Source organism: Chamaea fasciata, unplaced genomic scaffold (genome assembly GCF_029207755.1).
Source record: "Chamaea fasciata isolate MVZ Bird 193981 ecotype frontalis unplaced genomic scaffold, bChaFas1.0.hap1 SCAF_13, whole genome shotgun sequence".
NCBI classification, from domain to species: domain Eukaryota; kingdom Metazoa; phylum Chordata; class Aves; order Passeriformes; family Sylviidae; genus Chamaea; species Chamaea fasciata.
In genome coordinates, this window is record NW_027094098.1 from 1,466,611 (window position 1) to 1,487,771 (window position 21,161).

The 21,161-nt window shown below is 42.0% G+C and overlaps 1 protein-coding gene across 1 annotated transcript in view; it reads right to left on the minus strand.

Moving 5' to 3' along the window:
* DCAF1 (DDB1 and CUL4 associated factor 1) overlaps positions 1 to 21,161 on the minus strand; it is a 47,898-nt gene that overhangs the window by 9,283 nt on the left and 17,454 nt on the right. Inside the window, exons 10-22 of the mRNA XM_066195304.1 lie at positions 20,043 to 20,222; positions 18,584 to 18,793; positions 17,267 to 17,436; positions 15,943 to 16,067; positions 13,593 to 14,853; positions 12,492 to 12,690; positions 11,728 to 11,810; positions 10,851 to 10,935; positions 9,252 to 9,485; positions 8,629 to 8,722; positions 8,067 to 8,171; positions 7,288 to 7,361; positions 6,298 to 6,402 (exon numbers count right to left, since the gene is read on the minus strand). Of these exons, the coding sequence (XP_066051401.1) occupies positions 6,298 to 6,402; positions 7,288 to 7,361; positions 8,067 to 8,171; positions 8,629 to 8,722; positions 9,252 to 9,485; positions 10,851 to 10,935; positions 11,728 to 11,810; positions 12,492 to 12,690; positions 13,593 to 14,853; positions 15,943 to 16,067; positions 17,267 to 17,436; positions 18,584 to 18,793; positions 20,043 to 20,222 (2,925 nt within the window). The remainder of the gene's footprint in view (positions 1 to 6,297; positions 6,403 to 7,287; positions 7,362 to 8,066; positions 8,172 to 8,628; positions 8,723 to 9,251; positions 9,486 to 10,850; positions 10,936 to 11,727; positions 11,811 to 12,491; positions 12,691 to 13,592; positions 14,854 to 15,942; positions 16,068 to 17,266; positions 17,437 to 18,583; positions 18,794 to 20,042; positions 20,223 to 21,161) is intronic.

Sequence of the window (21,161 nt, forward strand, 5' to 3'; positions counted from 1 at the left end):
CCAAGTTTCTCCTACAGCAATGTGATCCCTTCCAAATTATCAGTATTTTAATTACTCCCTACTTCCGGCTTGGGAAGGGGCCTTGCTTTCGTAAAAAAAGAACATATGATCATTGTTCAAACACAAGTGTACTGAAGAATGATTCACCCAGAGGAGTAAGTCTCTCCTTGTTCTAGCAGTTTATCTTTCTCCACAGACAACCCCCTTGTCATACCTTCTGACAATTGTACTCTTTGCTGAGTACCATGATGGTACTTTCTGGGCCTTCGCTGTGTAATTCCCAAGAGTGACAAGGTCTGGTTTTCAGTCACTTAAGAGTTTCTATCCAATTCCTACCCTCCCCCCCCCAACCACTTCTCAAAACTCCTAGACAATGGGTAGTGGAAAAAGCTTAAATATAGCCAACAAACTCCCTGGTCAGGCAGGTAAGGATTTTCATATCCTAGATTACCTAGTGTCCATCCTTCCCCTCAGCTAGCAAACCTATAATTCCTGTTATGGACTAATAAATTAATTCCAAGTATTCATCTCCTTCACACTACAGGGCTGCGCCTACTTTTACCTTCTTGGTTACTTCAGGGTTAGAATTTCTACTTCTTCACAGCCATTAGTCACAGAGCTAAAAATGTAGAAGCCTGGGAAGGTGCAGAAGTTACCATATGTAACAAGCAAGGAATCTTACCATAGGCTTCTATGCAGGTGTAGGTATGTGCAGATTTAAAACAGGAAACAGCACACAGCGTACAGAATGTCACAGAGGCAAAACATGGAGTGAAGAAATAAAAAGCAGTTAATCTCTTGGTCTGTGTAAGTGGGTTTAGACTGTCTAGCAATGACTACTTACCTGAGATGAATGACACAGCATCCATGATACAGACAAACAAAAGCTTTAAGGAAATGGACCTCACATGGATCAGGAGGTTCAGGTGGGGCTCTTTTGAGCAAACTCAGGTTTTGCCTATGAAATGTTTCTATCTCAATCTGTGTGCAGCTGATGATAATCAACCTGGCTCCAGCCACTGTCCTCTGAGTGCAAGCCATCATCTCACAGCTGATTCCTTCCTTAATGCTTGGGATAAAGGAGTTTAAGGTGACTGCTATTATATTCTCTGGGCTGTAGGGTTCAGAGGTAATGTAAGGAGTACAGAACTAGGCATAATATCTCAATATGCTTCTTTTCCTTTCTCTCACTGATCTCACATTCCCACTTACATAAATAAATTCATTCCTTTAATTCCATGACAAAGAACAATACTGCATGAAGGAATTTAAGAATTTGGCAGGTAAATGAACTCCTTCGCTATGGACAAGAATTTGTTCCTTTATTTTCTCAAGCCTCTGACTGGCATTTTTCACCACAGCCAAGGCAGCTTTTATTTACTTGGATCCCAGCTACTGTGGGAATTCTAGAAAGATGTGTTAGCAAGAAGGACATCTTTGATTGATGTCACTGAACAGGCAGAATATGTTTTTATCTCCGCTGAAGCCGTTTTACATCATAATACTAAGTCTGCCCTTCTGGAAACTCCAAATACTTATCTCTTTCCAAGAATTTCCTCTGCACTGCCTGAGAGCTACTGAAAATAGATTCTGAAACAGTAGAACAGGCTAAAGCAGTCACAGTTACTTGCTACTATCTAAAAAAGTGGTTAAAAGTACAGGCACTGTTCTTTTAAATACCTGTTTTGGAGGATGCCGGTTCAAAAGATGTGTCTGTTATATATGAAGTTTCTTTGATAGAAATCACTCTTTACTCAGCCTCCCCAGCTGCAACTAAGCTCAAAAATTTCTATGAAGGTGGGCAATAGACACATACTTACTATCCTTTGAGACATTTGTCTGAAAATACCCGTTCACAGCTATTATTTTGTAAATGATTTTATCCCTGAGTAAGATTTGTAATCAAACTGTACCTTCAAATATTACAGGAAGAGCTCCTAAAACAAACTCTTATTTTAGGGTCCCTGGTGACAAAAATCCTTCTAGTCAGCTTATAGTGGCAAAGCACCACCATGGTCTGATGATTCCCAAATACTGATGCCAATATGGATTAAGGTTTGTGGGGTCTTTCCCCAGCAAGTAAGTATTTACATGACAAAAACAATCCCACTATATCAAACAACAGCAATAAAGTACAGTGGAATTGCCGTTGGAATTACTGTTGCAGATAGATGGGGGAGAATCCTAAAATAAAAGTAGAAACTGGGATCACAAAGACCATATAAAAAGCTGAGGAAAACATGCTCCACCCTGGCTAAACCATATGCTGGAATAGTGATTGTCTTTAGAGTCTTTATTGCCTCATCAACAAAGCTTATTTTCCATCACCTAGAATTTTCTAAACCAATGCAAAAAGACAAATTACACACCTACCATCAACCATTTCGATAGCCCAGAAGCACTGCAGGATAATTAACAGTTCTTCAGGTCTGGCAAAAGAAGTAGAACACACTTTATAGGACAGGGACAGCTAGGTGAAGCATTGTGTTGCTGAAGCCATAAATCTCTCTGAACATGACTAACTGCGGACATTGCTTGAGCCTTACAGATGCAACATCACCCACACGTATCACAGAGAGAAAAACATGCCTTAAACAACTAATATGGAAAGAAAAGCTAAAGCAGGGAAGTAAAAATGCACAGACTGAAAATCCTAAAACCCACTCAGAAGATCACCTCATTCAGACTTCAGTTTCACAGTTTTGAGTCTACTCTGTGTTCCCTTGGTTTGACCTTTTCAGAGCAGATAACATTTCTGAAGTCTGCTTTTCTAGCCCATGGCAGCTGCCATGTGCCACTTCCTCTGAAATTCCTCCTCTGTCTCACTACAAGAAGACAGTAGATTAACAAGTGAAACAAGTGATGCTAATATGCCAAGAAAGAGAAATAAGCAAGAACAAAGCAAGCAAACAACCAAAAGATGGTCCAAGATCTGTACCAGTAGCTCAGACACCCAATTAATTTTCACTAAATCTAACTGAAGGAGTGTATCAGAAGAGTGGTAAATACAGGAAGAAAAAGAGGAAGATCTTGCAGCCAGACTGAAAAATAGAAAACCCTTACTTATTTCCCTGTATGCTGAACACAGTTTTGCAAATACTTGTGAGTAAGATTGCTGGTTATTGATGGATACATTTGGCTACTCACCCAGTAGTGAAATAATTCACAAAACCCATGGGAGTTCAAGGCAGAACACTGGTATTTTTGGAGTAAAACACCCAACTAAAGAGCTTGCCAAACACTCTTGTTAAACATGTTACATCGTCACTTTCCCTCAGTGCACAGTAAGTACAGACCACAGAGTATCAACATTCATTAGCATTTGTTCTGTTTAACAAGGCTTGACAACTCTGGATTACTGGCCATACCTAGGGAAAGGCAGCCTCCCAGGGATCTCACTGGAAAGGCTGGCACAGCAGCAGGGAAGAAGCAGCCCACACTGGTGCTGTCCTCAAGCATTTCAAACAAACCCACAAACGTTCACTGCAGCAGTTCCATGCTCAAGCCACTGAGTCAGCCTCATCATTTAATTCAAGGGCTATTTATGTAGCAGATCAGTTGATCTTACAAAGTTGGTTTGAGACAGGAGGAATAAGACAGTTTTGTTTCTTAAATTACAGAAGGAACCGAAAGATATCTGTAGGCCAAACATCCCTGCTAGATTCATTTCATGGACTCTCAGTCTTTGCTTTTTGAAAAAGCTGTCATGGAGCCATTAGCTGATGTTTGTCAGAACTGACAATGTGAGGCATCAAAGTTTAAGGTAAAAAAAAGTCAGGCAGATATTTTTGTCCACAGTTCTTATCTCTTAGCACGAATTTTAAAGCACTTTCATTGTGCATCACATGACTTCTGAGCAAGGCTAGCCCATCAGCCACCCTTCTATTTGAGTACTCATTACTTTCTGTACAGGCAAAAAAAATGTACTCATGGACCCACGTAGGTCAGATATAAAAATCCAAATATACATCAAGTCAAGGTGTGAAGAGGTAGGGGTCAAACAGATTAGTTTTTGCCTCACAAACCTTAACCAAAAAGATACTAGATTCATGTTGATTCATACGCATTTCCCCCCACCACCACTTTCAAGAAAGATCAGAAAGCATCCTCTTTCAGCCAGAAGGTATTAGAGTATCTTTGAGAAGTTCCAACAGGTTTGAAATGCTATACCAAATTTTTCAGAAGCTAAATCACAGAAACTAACTAGGCAAATATTGAAAATCTACATATGTGAGAGGATATGCACACAAACAAAAATCCTTCCATCAAGGAACCTCTCAACAGACAAGTGTACCAAAGAGATTCTGTCTTCATTCAGGAAAACCTCTATTCATTCTAGCTCAATATTGGATGTCTCTACAGAGACAAAAGCTGTATTCTGTAAACCTAAGACAAAAACAAACCAGAAGAAAGCACAGAACAGTTGTGGGACAAAGAGCAAGGGGCTTAGTTTATGTTTGGCTAGATATACATACATTGAATTGAATTTGGGTTCACAAGTGTTGCTTATATTAAAACCAAATCTCTCTTACTAAACAAACTTGGTTGTAACCATTCCCTAGAAGTTGCTGTCAAGGAAACATGTACAGATCCCAGAAATGGAGACCGTAAAAAGCAGCAGTTATGCAATAAACTAATCACTCTTAGCTTGCAAATCAATCCAAGAGCAGCCTTGTTTGAACACTTAATCAGCCTCACAGAGAAGCTTTTAGCACACGTAGATTCTGCCTGGGGCCACCTCTGTTTGTAAGACAGAAAGTGTCCCCAGTCACATGTGCTAGATGGCAGATCCCTTATCTCTGCTGGGTACCTGGTGTTACAGCCTGGAAACACTGAATGCCTTGCACAAACACAGATCTCCCTTAAGTCAACACTTACCAATGATTTTGCAAAGCAGGGCCCTGACAGCTGCTAGTTAATCGCTGTAAAATGCAAAACTCATTTCTGCTACAAACTATTTTTGGAGATTTAATAAAGAAAATATGAATACTAATAACATACAGTGAAAGTGAACCAAAACAGTGGAAGTGGACATAGAAATAGTAAATATTGCCCATGGCAAGCACTGGATGGCTGGGATCTAGAAAGGAAGGAGGGAGCAATAATCTCTCCTCCCTCTTCATTGCTTCCCAAGAAATTCTGTTCTTCTAATCTATCCAATCTACGAATAGATACAGCAACCAAAGATTTCAAAAGAATACCAAGACTTCAACTGCAACCTTGTAGCACACTCCGGGGCCAGGAAAGCACGCTTCACACCCAAACCAGAACTACTGCTTTATCTTCAGAATTACAGAGAAATCAAAATAACAACAACAATTCACTGCAAAGAAAGTTACTCTTTCTTGAGACCTACTCTCCAGTCTTCTGAACTAGAAAGTATGAGTTATAACCAAGCAACAGGAAGATTCAGAGATAGAAAGGGTAACACAAATCCAGCTTTCCACAGTCTGGGGAAAAAACCCCACCAAAGTATTACCTTCTGGCACTCTTTGGAAAAAGGTGAAGTCAGCTTTTCTCACAAGAGATACAAATGTAGGATTTACTAGAATGCAGACATCAAAGAGCAAGAAAGAATGCATTTCAAATCTTTAGGGAATTGAAGCATAAGGTTTTTGCCTGTCCAAAAAAAAACCCCAAAACACCTGACACCCACAAGGTTACAAATTGATTCTGTGGAATTTTAATTCTCACTTTACTGTAGTAAGCATTCTGTCCTACTGTGTATTCTACCAGCTGCACCCTGAGGGGCACTTTCTGCAGTTCTGAGCCCTTCTGTCAAATTGCCAGAGATCAAACAGCTGATCAGAGAAGGAAAACCAACACATCCTAGTGCAAACCTACAGCCCTCTTCAAAAGCCTTTAAACCTTTTGCGGTGTAGAAGTACTGTGCAGTTTCACTGCATCAGTCACAAGCTGTGTCTCTTTCAAAAACTGGTGATAAATTATGTCCAAATATGAGAACTGGAATTGAAAAAAAGGAAAGCCTCAAGCACTACTGTCTATATTGAGGGCTGAAATACTTGGAAAAAAAAAAGCAGAAGAAAAAGCAAAGCTTCTGATCAAGACTGAATACTTAAGGAAATTAATAAATCATATATGATTGTGTTAGTTTACAGTGCACAAAGTTACTGTTCACACAGGTTCTGCACAGAATGTCTTAGTTTACATTGACAGTAATGTCATCTATTCCACATTAGGCCAAATGAGGCCTCTGTACTTTCTGGGTAAAACATGAACACATGTAGAGGGCTAACAGCTATTCTTGAACACCCAGGTCAATGCCATGCTTCTCACCTGATCTTCTTCTTCATCCTCCTCATCTTCTGCCAGCCGCTGCCGGCCCACTTCATAGAGCCTGCACACCGTGTCCATGTTCATGGCGTCCATGCTGCCCTGGTTCTGCAGGGGAGATGCCCACAGGGAAGTTAACCCCAGGAACTAAGCTCAGCTGTCATATTCAGTGCTACCCCCGATCTCAACCACAGCGATATTTCTAAAATCGTTCCCTCCCATTTACCAGCACTCTCTTTGGTTTCAAGACCTGCCATGTTCCCTGAAGTAACATCTCCAATGACTCCTCTTTAAGAAAATTTTCTTGGTCTCACAACCCTTGTCACCTCCAACTTCAGCAGTTACACATGAAATTTGCCCTGCTACAAATTCTTGACTTGCTTTTGCGGACCATAGGGATCAGCTGTTCACAGAATATAAAACTGACAGGATTTTACATTACTCATTACATGTGCATAATCAGGCTTCAAGAAATTGGGTTCTGACAACATATTATGTATGGAGCAAAGAACTGCATCCATAACAAACCAGACGTTTAGCTCAGTAATTTTTGCTTCAAATCCTTAACTTCTGGGATTTTGCTAGGAAGACAAGTGCAGAAGGAACAGTGAGAGTGATTCACAGAAAAGCTCTGTGGGAAACACCTGAAAGATTGCATTTCCCAGTTATTTGGTCCAGTGCACATTTTAATTTGCAATAATAGGAAATTATTGCTATAAAGAAGAGAAAAACCACATTTTTCCTTATGCTCATGAGAAGGAAAATCTCTACATTTTAAAGTGGGAAGAGTCTGAAGAGGAGAAGCAAATGTATCTGGAAATTTAAGGAATAAGAGGCAGCAAAACAAGACTGCAGGAGGTGCAGAATAAAAAATGAGCAGCATCTTTAGCACCACCAAAACACCACCACTGCTTAGGACATGAATTTCACAGCAGGAACTCCAAAAAAGAAACAACAAGCTACAGAGACCAGGGTTTATTTTAGCTGCTTTACCTCAATGACAGCCAGATAGCAGTCCTTGCTGTCTGTGCACAAGTCAAAGATATTCCGCTTTACATCTATGGTAGCTGGAAAACATCACAGAACAAACTCAGTGGTTAACTGCAGGTTACTTAATGCTCACTGAAAAAGAAGTGTCTAAAAGCAAATAATCCAGTCATGGGACAAGAAATAACAGCTGAAACTAGTGAAAGGAATGTTTGTAGGTAATTAAACCTGTAATAACAAATAGGAACGTTGGAGACTATTGTAAGAAACAGCCTCTTAACCTGCTCTGCACAGTGCCTCCTCCCTTGATAATACATTTACTGGTTTCCCTAAGCACAGTAAACAACAGATCATCCTTCAGCATAGGTGGCAACAAAGGGACTGAGTTGACCTACGCCTCCCTTCAACGGCAAAAGCCACATTTGTTTATGTCCACTGCAGCAATTAGCTTAGCTCCACGAGCTAAAAAAAGAGCCCCATGTGAAATGAGAGCAATGCCATCCTGGCCAAGTGACCTACTGCCTCAGATTATGCCTTACTTGCAAAGAAGAGAGGAAATAAAGCCAGAACTGCTGAACAGAAGCAAGTAAGGCAGTCACACACTGAACGGGATATGATACTTGAAATTATGTCAGTGTTAAACCCAACTCCTGTGCTTCCTCCAGAACAGGATATAGCAGTTTGTTTTCTCACACATGCAGAGAGAAGTGAATGTTACTCAGCAAACTTTCAAAAAAAACCTTCAAGCCTCCAGACAAAGCTATTGGCTCCTCTCTTACTCTTACCTATAGGTTTATAATCAGTTGCATTAAATGTCCTGAAAGAAGAGCCAAAGGGACTTCTCATTCTCTCCTCCAGAAGGTCATCCTCATCATCTGCCTGCAACATAGCTGAAACAAGGAAAGATTATTCCACAAATCTGCCTTCCATTAGTCACTACCATTAATCAACTTCAGATCAAATGAGACTCTGACATGAAATTTCTTTATATTTAATAGCTTGGCAAGACCCATTTAATATCTTCTCTTCCAGAGATGCCTTTATTGATACCACAGACCATCAAAACTAAATACAGAGGACAAAATTATTTTCTCAGGCATCACTGGATCTGCCATTTAACAATAGGTTGCTTTTTAATCTCACAAATTGGTTGTGATATTGCTGATGTTACAGAAAACTGTCTTTGTCAGCAATACACATAGCATGAACATCCTGGAAAAAATCCAGTTCACATATGCCAGTAAGGCCTGGAGTTACAGTCTCTGAAGCTTCCCATTTCACTGAACAAGCATCTGTTTATCTCACAAGAGGTGACCCAGGAGAGTGATGTAAGGGGAGAAGTCCTACCTCCATACATCACTGTGCCAGTATAGTTGAAGACCACACGACACTGATCCAGTGCAGGTACTGTGTGTAACAAATGGAAAGTTCGGAGGTCCCACTGAAAAAACACAGACTAAGGAGGAACAAACAAAAACAACTGAAAATTTCTATTTCCTTTTCAATGAAGTGGCAAAGAACTGGCCAACTGCGTTCAAGAAACCTCACTGCCTCTGTCTTGCAAATATGATGGAAGTAGAGTTGGACACTGGCACTACAATTCCATTCCACGTGTTCAAAATGAGAAAGCTTACTCAAATTGCCATTCCCAGTCATGAGAGGTGACTGCAGTACCTTCAAGGCTGATCTTGTTAAGACATGGGAAGAGAGCTAAGGTGCTGTGGAGTGGATCAGAGGAGAAAATCTCTCTTGCTCTCTCTGTATTAATAATTTTCTCTAGACTACATCAGAGGCAGAATCTAGATTTAAGTTAGCTACCTAACAGTTCTTAGTCCTCCTTCATTCACAGATAGAAGCTCCTGTTACCACATATAACATGCAGCACAGAAGACCATTAATACAACTGCAAACAGCTATTTGTTCATCCACACCAGTCCCAGTACCAGTTCCCACAGTGGCCCAAAGGATACAATTTCAGTGTTGACTATGACCTCCAGCCCATTGGGATGGAAAACACCACTGATAGTCATGTTGAATTTGTCAAACTTGTGGATGGCTTGTGCTGATCTGACATCCCAGAGGACACCATCATTTAGTACAAGGTCGTCAGTGGGGTTAAAGGTGGCACAGTTCTTCTTGTAGTTGTTGGCAAGATCTGGGTTAAACAGAGTCAATAGCTTGTTGCCAGTCTGAATATCATAGATCTTTTAGATTAAAAAGAAAAAGAAAGATTAGTCACAATTTGTAACGTACTTGTGCCTAAAATCCCCCTGTTCCCCTTCCAAGATCAGGGCTTACAGAATCACCCCATTCCCCATTTTAGTTTCCCAATTCATGTGACAGCATTTCATAAATAACCCCTCCTACCAGCCCCTTAATAGTTTTTCACAGCTGGAAACAAGCTCCGCAACAAGTTTTGGCCAGTGCTTGGCTTACTGCAGGTTCACTGACACATTTCACTACAAACAGGGTGAGTTCCAAATAAAATAACCCCACTATGAGAACTGGACTGGGAAGCCGCAATCACAAGGTACCACTTAGCCAGAAACTATTTCAGAAATGGAACTGCTTTCAGAGCAGATGGTATTTACAAACATTCAAATTCCAAAGCACACAGTGAGGGGGAAAAAAAGCCAGGATCTATAGAAAATGAGTTAAAATTCTTGGCATTGACACAGAAAGGCAAATTTGAGCTTTGGCACAAGAAACTTTTGGAATATAAAAAGGGCTTTAAACTAGTACATGGGGTTTATGATCATCTCCTCAGATAAATCTGATCTGTAACATCCTTCAGAGTCTAGCTCTTGTTCAAACTTACAGAGGAAAATATTCTCTAGAACTGGAAAACAAATCTGTTTACGAGATAAACACAAGACACAAATTTCCAGCTAAATCCTAGTTAAAAACTGGGCAGGAATGGAGAGTTTATTTAAACAAATCAGAGTAACACATGAAATGACAAATAATTTGAGTAAGTTATATTTCATGGAAATTTTTACACAAATTCTCCTTTAAGAGAGACGGTGCCTATTACAAATGCAAATTAGCACTGCAAAGCAGCAGAAGCTCTCTGAAGCCTTGTCTGTCCAATTTGCAGGAATTCATACAAAGCACTACAACAATACTCTGAGAATACAGTAGTAAAGTTAAATTACCCAAAAGCAAGCTGCAAATTTGAGGGGGGAAAGGAGGACATTTCTGATAGGACGCTTCCCACAGCTGTTGACTGAGCTACTGTTTACAGTGGAACTTTATTATTATTATTACTATTACTGAAAAGCAAGGCTAGGAAAGTAGCTTCAGAGGTGAAAAAATCCTGCATGATCTTTCTCAAATCAATAAAACAAAGCAAAATCTAAAACTGCCCAGAGGCAACACATCCATACTGCTTGTGATGGTCAAGTTTATACGCTCAGGAACAGGGAGAAGTTACTCGACACTTTCAAAGTTTTCCTCTGAAGCTCATCAGTTACACAGAGCATCAAAGCACTCACATCAATTCATAGATATCCTATGGAGAATTGTATTCCTGCCAGAGCTTCACAGCCATGAGCTTTCCTGGTACTTACATGTGCAATGTCTCCCTTTGTGCCAATGACCCTGTCCTGAGAGTGCTTGCTGAACTCCACATAGTGGTCATCAGGGAAGGAATGCCTGCAGATACAGTCAGTAAGGAAATGAAGGAATTGCAGATTCCACGTGATCCAAACAACCCCCAACGGCTCCAGCACAGGTTTCAACAACAGAGGAAAGATGGAGAAAACCCTCTCCTTTACCACTGACCACATCACACTGCAGTAGCAAATTCAGACCTGCCATCAACAGAGCTTGCCATAAATATACCACTTTGGAGAAAGCAGCAATGGATGGCATCGTGAACACTGAAACACGTGCAGCCTGAGGGAGTTCAACCTTTCCGCTGAAGAAAGGCCTCTAGCTGACCCCACACAGGTCACACCACAACAGTTCTTTACAACTAAAGCAGACAACAATCAAACCTTTTAAAAATGAAGAGTTTTCCACCCACTTTTTAATGGGAAGGAACAATTGTAAATATTGCCATTGGTTTTTAAAAAGTTTGCAGTCCAGGTCTGACAATTTCACCATGCAAACCATCATGTTAGTCAGATTCCAAACTGGCTACAGAAAGATTGCCAAGATAATTTACAAACACAGGAATAAAAACAAACATGTTTCTTTGACTTCAGGAGTAACAGTGACTTTAGTGTTCTATCTGGCATGAAACAGGACTTCAGGTGGAACTTAGCTAGAATTTGGCTCTGTACCACATAAAATAGGGAAATTACCAACATAAGAAAGGGATCACATTTTGTTTTTCACAAGAGACATTTTGAGATCTGTGCTATCCTGTTTTCGAGTTTATTCCTGTATCAAATGGCTCTTCCAACTGAAGCACACCCCACAGCTGAATCAGAGTGTACCTACTTCATATCAAAGACAGACTTCATTCCCCACAATGCAGACAGAGGTTGGCTCCACGTAGCAGATGTCAGCAATAAAGATCCATCCTGGATTTCCAGATTGGAGTCGAGGAAAGGAAAACACCAGGGAAAACAGAGGTTATCATTTTACCTGTACACTTTTAACTTACAAGATCAGTTTAGAAACTGTAGAGCAGATGTTTGTGCCTAATACTACTCCTGTAGGTAAAAAATCCAAGTATCTAATACTATCTATAACAAAGAGCCCTTGGCAGACAAACTTTACAGGTAACAATAGGAACAATCTATGATGTTAACAGCAGGTAAAATCAGGATAACCCATGGCTGAATTCTGATGGCCTGTGAGAGGAGTCCATTCTGCTTATAAATCTTTTCTTTCTTCCTAGAATCATTCCCTGAAGGGTTTCTTTCTCCAGCAAAGATATATAAACACTGATATCTTATCTCACACATAAATGAACATGTAACAATCAGTTTAGGCATTTCTCCACTTCCAGACATATATGTTAATTTCTTAAGAAGGCACACAGCCACTGTGTATATTTTTTATTATCTTGGGAAGAAAAGACCCTAAATGTAGAACTCACAAGAGCAAGAATAGGCAACCATTGTAAATACTTCGATGACAGGCACTGCAGGCCAGCCAGTGCGTACATTTCAGATGAACATATCCTGATGGGCCCAAAACATCCCAGGGGTTAGGCAGTGAGAAGTGCTAAAAATCAGAACAGGTCAGTGATTCCTTACCCTGGATGGCTCAAGGTGCGTGATGGCAGAGTTATGGCAGTTGTAACTGGCCTCTTCCTGTCCACTGAACACGTTGTAGAGTTTCAACTGCCCCGTGCAAGTACCCAGCATTAAGAATCGTTCTCTTGCAGAAAATGCACAACAGGTAAAGCCACTCTCATCCTCATTTGCTTCTCTGAACACAGAAATTGGACGGAACCTGGAGAAGGCAGAAATACATGGGTAACCCAAATGAGAGAAGCAAAACTAAAATGCTGTGTGATGATATTAAATCCAGCCCTTCAAGATTACATAGGTACAAGTTACAGCTCTCTTCTAAAATAAGCCAAGTGTAGTCTGAAAACTAGTGCTCAAATATTACAACAGTGTTTGCAATCTTTCAGGGTTTGTTTTCCACTATCTGGTACTTCTGTAACAGCACATCATTAAGCTGAAGCACTTGGACTCCATCTTCAAAGCTGGATTGATGGAAAACCTGTAATGTCAACACCTGGGTAAGTACAGAGAGCTGGCAAAAAAATTCCTAACACTTCTGAAACACTTAGCAGAAGATGATGTCACATGAGCCAAACAACATCCTGGCATCATAATTTCCCACACTGACACTGCTTTCACTGTGAAGATGCTTTTGTGAACGTATCACCTTTATTTTCATAAACTTTACCTCACCTTCCAGTTTAACTGCAGGAAAGGCCACATAAAGCAACTACTGGTGGTGCTGATGATTCAGTTACAAGAACAAAATATAGATTTCACTGTCCTGCATCTGTCAGCCAACCATCCTCAAGGCTATGTTACACTCTCATAAAATTGGTGCTGCATACTCACCTTCCAAAGGAGAACAAAGAGCTACCAGCTTCATTAGGCAATGTCGCTACTGAAAATAAAGTGTGCTTTGTGTACTAAGGGCTGGCACTAAGGACAAGACAAACAGAACGACTACTAAAAATGCCTTTCAAGGCTCTCTCACTGTGACTGCGAATGAAAACGCTTTTGTCTCCAAGGATACTCCACCATGGGATCGCACAGCCTGAATCCAGGTAAGGCTTTTTGGCACAGGGCACATTCTGAGAGGGATCACAACACAGTTTTCTTCCTTACCTGCTAAATATAAGGTGTCTATCAAAGCAGCCACCATCCACCCCTCCGTACTTCGGAAAGGCCGCCCTGCGGGTCAGCCGTGAGGTAAAGTTAGTGGGCGCCTGGCGCCTCTGTTTTGGCTCAGGACACTGGTGGGGAGTAAAGAGAGAGAAAGGGGGACAGGTGGCAACAGGGTTCTTGCAGCGGGCGTGCTGCTCCCTAAGGTACTCTGTGATTATACTGTCCAGCGTGGGTGGGGAAGGAAGGTGTCTGTCCAGCTGCTTTTTGATAGCTGGGCTCTGGCTGTAGGCGCCATGGTCCGATTTTTGTCGCAACACTCTGATTTTCCTGCCGTTGCAGGGAGACGGCCTCTCCCTGACAAAGCTAATCCTGCCAATCAGAGGAGAGTTGCTGGCGTAAGAAGGGCCTGGGAGGGCAGGTGGACCTTGGGACGCAGACGGCCTCGCCTGAGCATGGACAGAGGTGGCAGCGGAACCTACAGCAGTGTGGCTACTCAAACGGGCCGAGATGCCGTTAGCTATGCGAGGAGTGCGAGGCAGAGTCACTGGAGAGGCAGCAGCCGCAACAGGGGTGAAGGCAGAAGAGTGAGATGCTGCAGTCATGGGCAGGTCAGCCTCCTTCGTAAGGACAGACGCCGTTTCCCCGAGGCCCTTAGAGATGAGATGGTTCCGAATCAGCAGCAGCAGCTCCTTCTCAGGAAAGGTGATCCTTGACTGGGCCACCACATCCGCCTTCTGCAGCCGCGCCAGCGAGACATCGGTGCCGATGAGCAGCGGCTTCCCCGAGACGCGCTCGATGAGCTCGGCGGCGTATTTGCAGAACTTCACGTGCTCGCTGCGCTTATCCTGCAGCACGGGCTCCTTCATCAGCTGCTGGATCTGACAGCTGCTGAACAGGGGCAGCTTGCTGATGATCTGCCGGACGGTGCTGCTGCGCGACAGCCCCACCAGGGCTTTGCAGGCCAGCGCCCGGATCTGATCCGCGTCAGTGATCGGCATCTTCACAGACAGCAACGACAGCAGCACCTTGATGCCGTTGTTGGACTGTACCACATTCCACATCTTGGCTAACGTGTGCTCACTGCTCTTGGGGGCCTGAGGAAGCTTTCGACGAGGAGTCCCGGAGATGAATTTCCCGATGCTGGAGATCCGGTTATCTGGGCCACACACACAATTGATGATGATCTGAAGGGCTGATTTCTGAATCTCAGCATCATGGATGAAAAACTCACCCTCAGCAACTCCAAGGATGATACTAATACCTAGTGAGGGAAAGAAGTAGTTTCTTTAGTACTCTAAAAATGTATCTTACACAAGTTGACCAGACAAGTAAGGGAGTCTTCCAAGAAATTTGAAGCAAATAGGTACTTCCCTTAATTCCAGAAATTCCTGAAGTTCTGCTCACTAGTCTAAGACATATTCTTCTACCTCCCTAGCAAAATATTTTCCTGCGCTGCTGGTCCTCCACCTCATCATCAGTAGGTAGTGCCACACAATCTCTTAGATGTGGTGATCAAGCACAGCCCAGGAGTAAAAAATCTAAGGTGTCTGGACCGAGCAAGATGTGCAGACATGCTCTGGTTCTTACCACACAGAGCCCTCTTGTACAAACACTAACAAAGTAAACACTAATAGGAAGGAAGGGGACCAAGTCATGGAGGACAAAATAATCATATCACAACTTTCAAAAGGAACCAGGCAAAAAAGAAACTTTAAGGTGCCTTTTTTCCCCCCACAGAATTCCTGCTAGTTTCATGCCTGCTTCAGAATATCAAAACTCTCACGGAATTGGTGTTTGCCTAGAGACTTTTTGTTTAAAAGAAATTGTCTTTTGTCTATATCTAGTATTCTGCCTGCCTTTTATTTTTATTTTCTTAAAAGGAAAAGTGAGGCTTCAGTTAAAATAGAAGCCTTGGATCTGATCCAGGCACATTTCACTCATTTACATGCTGAACCTGAAGGTAACCAGTTCAAGCATAACTCACACAGCAATAACTGTTTCTCTCCCTTACTCTCAAATACCATATCCTCAGGAGACCTAAATTTCTGAGAAACAGAGGAAACCTAATAGTCCCATTACAAAAGTATATCTGGCTCCACCCGCATTTAATGAGCTCTTGAAAACAAGTGCAAGAGAAAGACCTGCCTCTAAATTTGTAACCCAATCACAGTGCTAATCATGACACAATTTTAACCACAGTGCACTCTCCCATTTATTTGCATCCTTGACAGTAACTCTGAGTACATGAATTATTTTAACCCTTGTCTCCCTGCAGGTGAGGAACAGCCAGACAAAATCCATACAGCAGAAGTGATAAATGTGTAAGACGTTAGGACCATATTCAGCTTACCCACTGTGGAAACAGTAGATCCAGCTTCATCTAATACATCCACAGGTTCTGCCAGCTGCAACTGGATTTTAGGAACTACCGTCAGGATGGCCAGTACATCCAAAGCATATCGTACTGTGTCATTCCTGCAAGACAGCAACAGAAGAACTTCTTAGAATTGCATGTACAAAGTGGTTTCAATAACATAAAATAGTATTTAATTTACTCCAAGAAATGGAAGTAAATCAGTCACATCTGCTGTATTTGATGGTGCCTTTTGATTTTAGCATGAAAAGGGCTGGTCTCCATAGAAGGCAGTGTTCACATGCACACCACTGCCTCCAGTCTGCCAACATTTATCCCAAATGGCTCATAGGCTCTAAAAAGGACAATAACTTTGTATTTATGAAAACAAGAATGTTAGGACTTACTAAGGAAATCATTCTAAATTAAGCTGCTAAATCTAATCTAACTCTACATCTCAGCAGGGAAACACTGCTGTCCAAAATACTCTGTCATTAACAGAGTATTCCTAGTTAACTAGGAAGGAAGTTTTTCTGAAGTCAAGGGAAACTGTTTAGCAGCAAACCAGACAACTCCGATAGTCAAAAAGACACCAACTTAGGCTCCAGTTTAAGAAAGACACAGGTGTGTGGAACGTGAAAAGGGATGTTCAGCAAGGTGTGAGAGAGCAGAAAAATGCAAAAAAGAAGAGATCTACATAACCTGTGTGGAAAGGTAGGAGTTAACCCAGGTAGCAATTAGAAAACAGCTGCAGAAGGAAAGAAACAGGAGAACACAAACTACCCAGGAGAGTGCAACCTGAGAGTGGGAAGGAGGCAGGGAACTGCAGAAGCAAAACAGATTTCAAAGGCTTCCAATTTAAGTTAGGCAAGGAGCTCCTGTAGGCAGCAAAAATAAGGAGGAGGAAGCCCTGGTCCACCTCATTCCAGGATTAAGATATGTCTTGATTTCACCCTCTCCTTGGAACATTTTCTAGCCTTTCTCTTAACAAAAAGGTAAACAAATTTTGAGACAGATAGAAAGAGGAACAGAACTGTGATGAGGCTTTTCTGAGAAATCAGTGTCACAGTAATCAAAGGCCTGAGACATTTTGTCTCTTCAGAAATTTCTTGACATCACTCTCTCTACCTTAAAATTTTAGACCTGCTTTCCCCAGAGTTAGCTTTTATAAGCTCTGTGTGGCCACAGCACAGGCCCCAAAAGCACTAACCAGCACATGCCTGTTTTAAACATGATCAGGGTACAAAATCTGGAAATGTAATGTCCTGCCCAAGAGTCACAAGTGCTGCACTCAGATTAAGCACTACAGCAAAGAGCTCACCTTGCATAGTATGTCTTCCAGTTGCAGGCAATGGAAATGAGCTGAAGCATGAGCTGGACACAAGACAACTTGAGAAAAACCTCTGCTGGCTCCCAGTAGAGCTGTGCTGGACCATACTCAATCAGGAACTCCATCATCTCCACAATCTGCTCATGAGTATAGGAGCAGGCCTGCAGGGAAGGGACACCATTAGATCACAAGGGTTACAAACTTGCACATCAAATCTGCTGGGATTTAACTGAAAACTGCATCTGTAAGATTAGACTACTACTGTGTCTTGCAGATTAAGTATTTACTTTCTGGTTTATTCCCCAGTTATAAAAGAATACAGCAACTGTCACTGTAGTATACAATAACAAGTTTAAGGATAACATCCTTTAAGTTTCTTTACAGTCTTAGAAAACTAAGGCCAACTTAAGAAAAGTTACATTAAATTAAAATTCTACTCTGCTTCTAAGCTACTAATCTAGTAGTTACTGCACTGTCATTCAATATACATTTATGCTAAAATATTCAATTGCAGTTTCTAAGTTTTGACTACAAAACATACTGAATAAAAAAAATTCCTAGCAAGTTTGCCTTTCAATATTTTTAATTACATGAGAAAGCAACAGTTTATATACATTTCTTTAGTTACTGAAAGTAGGTGATTTCTGCAGAAGCAAAAATTCCCTTATATTTTCTTATTTCCATTCCTCCAGAAAATCATCATAAATTAAATCATAAACCACAGGTGAATGTACTTTTTCAAAACCAGCAGCCACAAAATTCAGTTTAAAAAACCCAACAAACAAACAAACCCAAAACAAACCAACAAAACCAGCTTTGCAGGGAGAAATCAGGAAAAAAAAATCATGGCCAAGACTGGATTATTATCTATCTGGATCTCATGGGTAATTTCTAAAAACAGTGGTGTCCAAAAGAAATTTCAGTTATCATTATCAAATTAAACTTAGTTCTGAGTTTTTCAGCATCATGTACTTCTATACATATACAGGTTTCGTCCTTTCAAAGATTCACAGCATAGAAAACCCCACAAGTATAAAGAACAACTTGTCTTTGAGTTTTTGAGAGATGAAAAGGGAACCACAGCACATGAGCAGGAGCCTTAATCAAATGTAATTCAGACAAACCTCAAAGGTCCTCTGTATTTTCCTATTACAGTGCCATTCCACATGACAGGAAAGAAGTATAAATAAAACAATTGCAGCCTGCCTAGTAATTGCAATGGCTGCCAAGGGTATCTACATAGGTCTGCAGCTTGGATTCAACTGAGAAATGAACAACCGCGTGAAAAGCTTGCAATGTGCTCCTCACCTTGTAGGGGGGCTGTGGATGCACCAGGATGCCGCCCTCAGTGCGCTGCAGTGACTGCTTCACCTGCTCCAGTTTGATGGCAAGGTGAGCCTCAAAGTAGCGGCGCAGGGCCATGCAGGTGTGCTTCCCCGTCTGCCGACTGGCAAAGATCTCATCATCACTCAGGAGGGCTCCTTGGTCTTCCAGGTTTAAGATCTCCAGAGTGCTTATCTTCAGAAAGAAATTGGGTGGGGGAAAAAAAGTTCCACCAGGTCAGTCTTCAGGATAAAAAGCATCTACAACTCTCAGCTGCTCTTGTACCAAACCCAAACACGCTGCCTTTGCTGTTCCTCTTCGGACACAGAGGCACACTGAGAGCTGACAAAGGCTGTCTGAACAGAAAAGGGTCTCTGCATGGGTAAACAGCCTAAATTGAACCATGCCCTCTCCCTCACTATCTATGAAGGCACAAATCACAAAATCACAGAATGAACTAGGCTGGAAAAGACCTTTGAGATCATTAAGTCCAACCTATGACCTAACACCTCCTCATCAGCTAAACCATGGCACCGAGTGCCACATCCAGACTTTTTTTAAAGATGTTCAGGGATGGTAACTCTACAACCTCCCCGGGCAGACAAATTCCAGTGCCCAATCAGTCTTTCAATGAATTTTTTTTCTGACATCCAACCTAAATGTGCCCTGGCATAGCATAAGACTGTGTCCTCTCATTCTGTCAGTCATTGCCTGGGAGATGAGACCAATCCCCACCTGACTACAACAACTTGCAGAGAGTGATAAGGTCACCCCTGAGCCTCCTTTTATCCAGGATAAAGTCACATCAGTGTAGGTCTGGAGGCAGTGTTGTGCTATTAGGCATAATACAGCAACACACAGTGTGCTCGCACCGTGCAGCACTGATGTCCCTGAGCTAGACACTGCCCAAGCTGCAGAAGTGCACAGCAACACCCTGCAGACATTGCAGCTTTTCTACACGAACAGTGTCTTGAACTTGTGCCTAGAAGGAACTGTGGTTCCTGCAGCACACACAGAGCCATTCTTCTCCTGGAACAAGGCTGTATTTACTCACATCCAACAAGGTGCACCTCTATGTGGAGCAGTAAGAAACAGATGGACTACCACTAAGTCACCACTGTTTGAATGAGTATTGCTTAACCCAGGAGTTGCACCAAAAAAGCTCCCAAAGGGTAGAAAGTCTCTAGACAATAATAATAATAATAATAATAATAATAATAATAATAATAATAATAATAATAATAATAATAATAATAATAAATATAAAAGGATGCATGTGAGTGTTGCTTAGAAAACTCAACCCACATCTTCATCTCTTGGCGAACTTAGGAAGAAAAACCCCAAACAAAACCAAACAAAAGAACAAAACACTCCACAGTTGCACTCACAGGGTACAAAACCTGCCACTAAAGCCCTGTTCCCCACTTAAAGGCAGAGCCCTTACCAGGTTAACCAGCCGCCGCAGCCCATCGTGCCTGTCAAAGAGCTCCAGGACAGCACGGAAGGAGAAGCAAATGGAGAAGAACATGGTGGCATGGCAGCAGCCCGAGGCATGGGAGCACTCCATCAGCCACAAGGTGTAGTTCACCACATCTGAAAGCACATTATGGGGGTGCATGCACACCTAGAAAGCAAAAGGACATTCTTGAGGAGGACTTCAGACAGATTGCTTAAGAGATTTGGTCCAAGGAGAATGAAGACTCTTTGAGAAGCAGAGGACAAGTATCAGTTATTCCCAGCTTGACTTGGGACATCTGAGATATGAAATAAAAAGTCCCATTTCCAGACCAGTAAAGAAAGCTGCTGTTAGACTAATAAACAGTATGGTTTGGCAATGTAGGACTAGAAACTGGCCCATTCCGAGAGCAAAGGACAATGAATACAGCAGCCTTAGTGCAGCGTAATTCCAGAGAGTCCTTCTCCATACCACGTCCACATATCCAAAGAATGCTTCCCGAGAGGCAGACAAGTTTCCACTGAAGAAACACAAATTCTGCTCAGTGTAACCGAGTACCATATGCTATGCTGAGGTACTAGCAAACTCTGGCAGCACTGATGCCTAGGGGAATTCCAAGGATTATCAAATGCAAGTCTAAAGCCTGGATTTTCTCTGGAAACAGACAAGTGAGCTGGTCTTTTCCTGTTCTCAGACCATGCCTCTGAGATGTACAGACCACGCCTCTGAGATGTACAGACCACGTGCTCAGAACTGCACTTTTGCATTTGCCTGTTTACTTCTACTGAGGAGGAACTGGGAACCCTCTGTCAGGGTCCGTGACAAGAGGAACTGAAGTGCTGGCATCAGCTGCTGTGTGCCAAGTTAGGAGAGTTTTCCATCTCTTCTCTGCTGGTGTTGGATGTACTCAAAGAATACAGTGCTACCAGCTTCAGACCTGAGGTCTGGCATGGACTACCTGACAAGGGACTGTACCCTGAAGCTGGCTTCCTCTGAAATCCAAAATGAACCACAGGCACCTGCTCTACCTGGTATCTGAACATACTGGGGATAACATCTGGCAGAACATCTGGAACCACGCATGGAGGAAAACAATCCCAGGTGTAG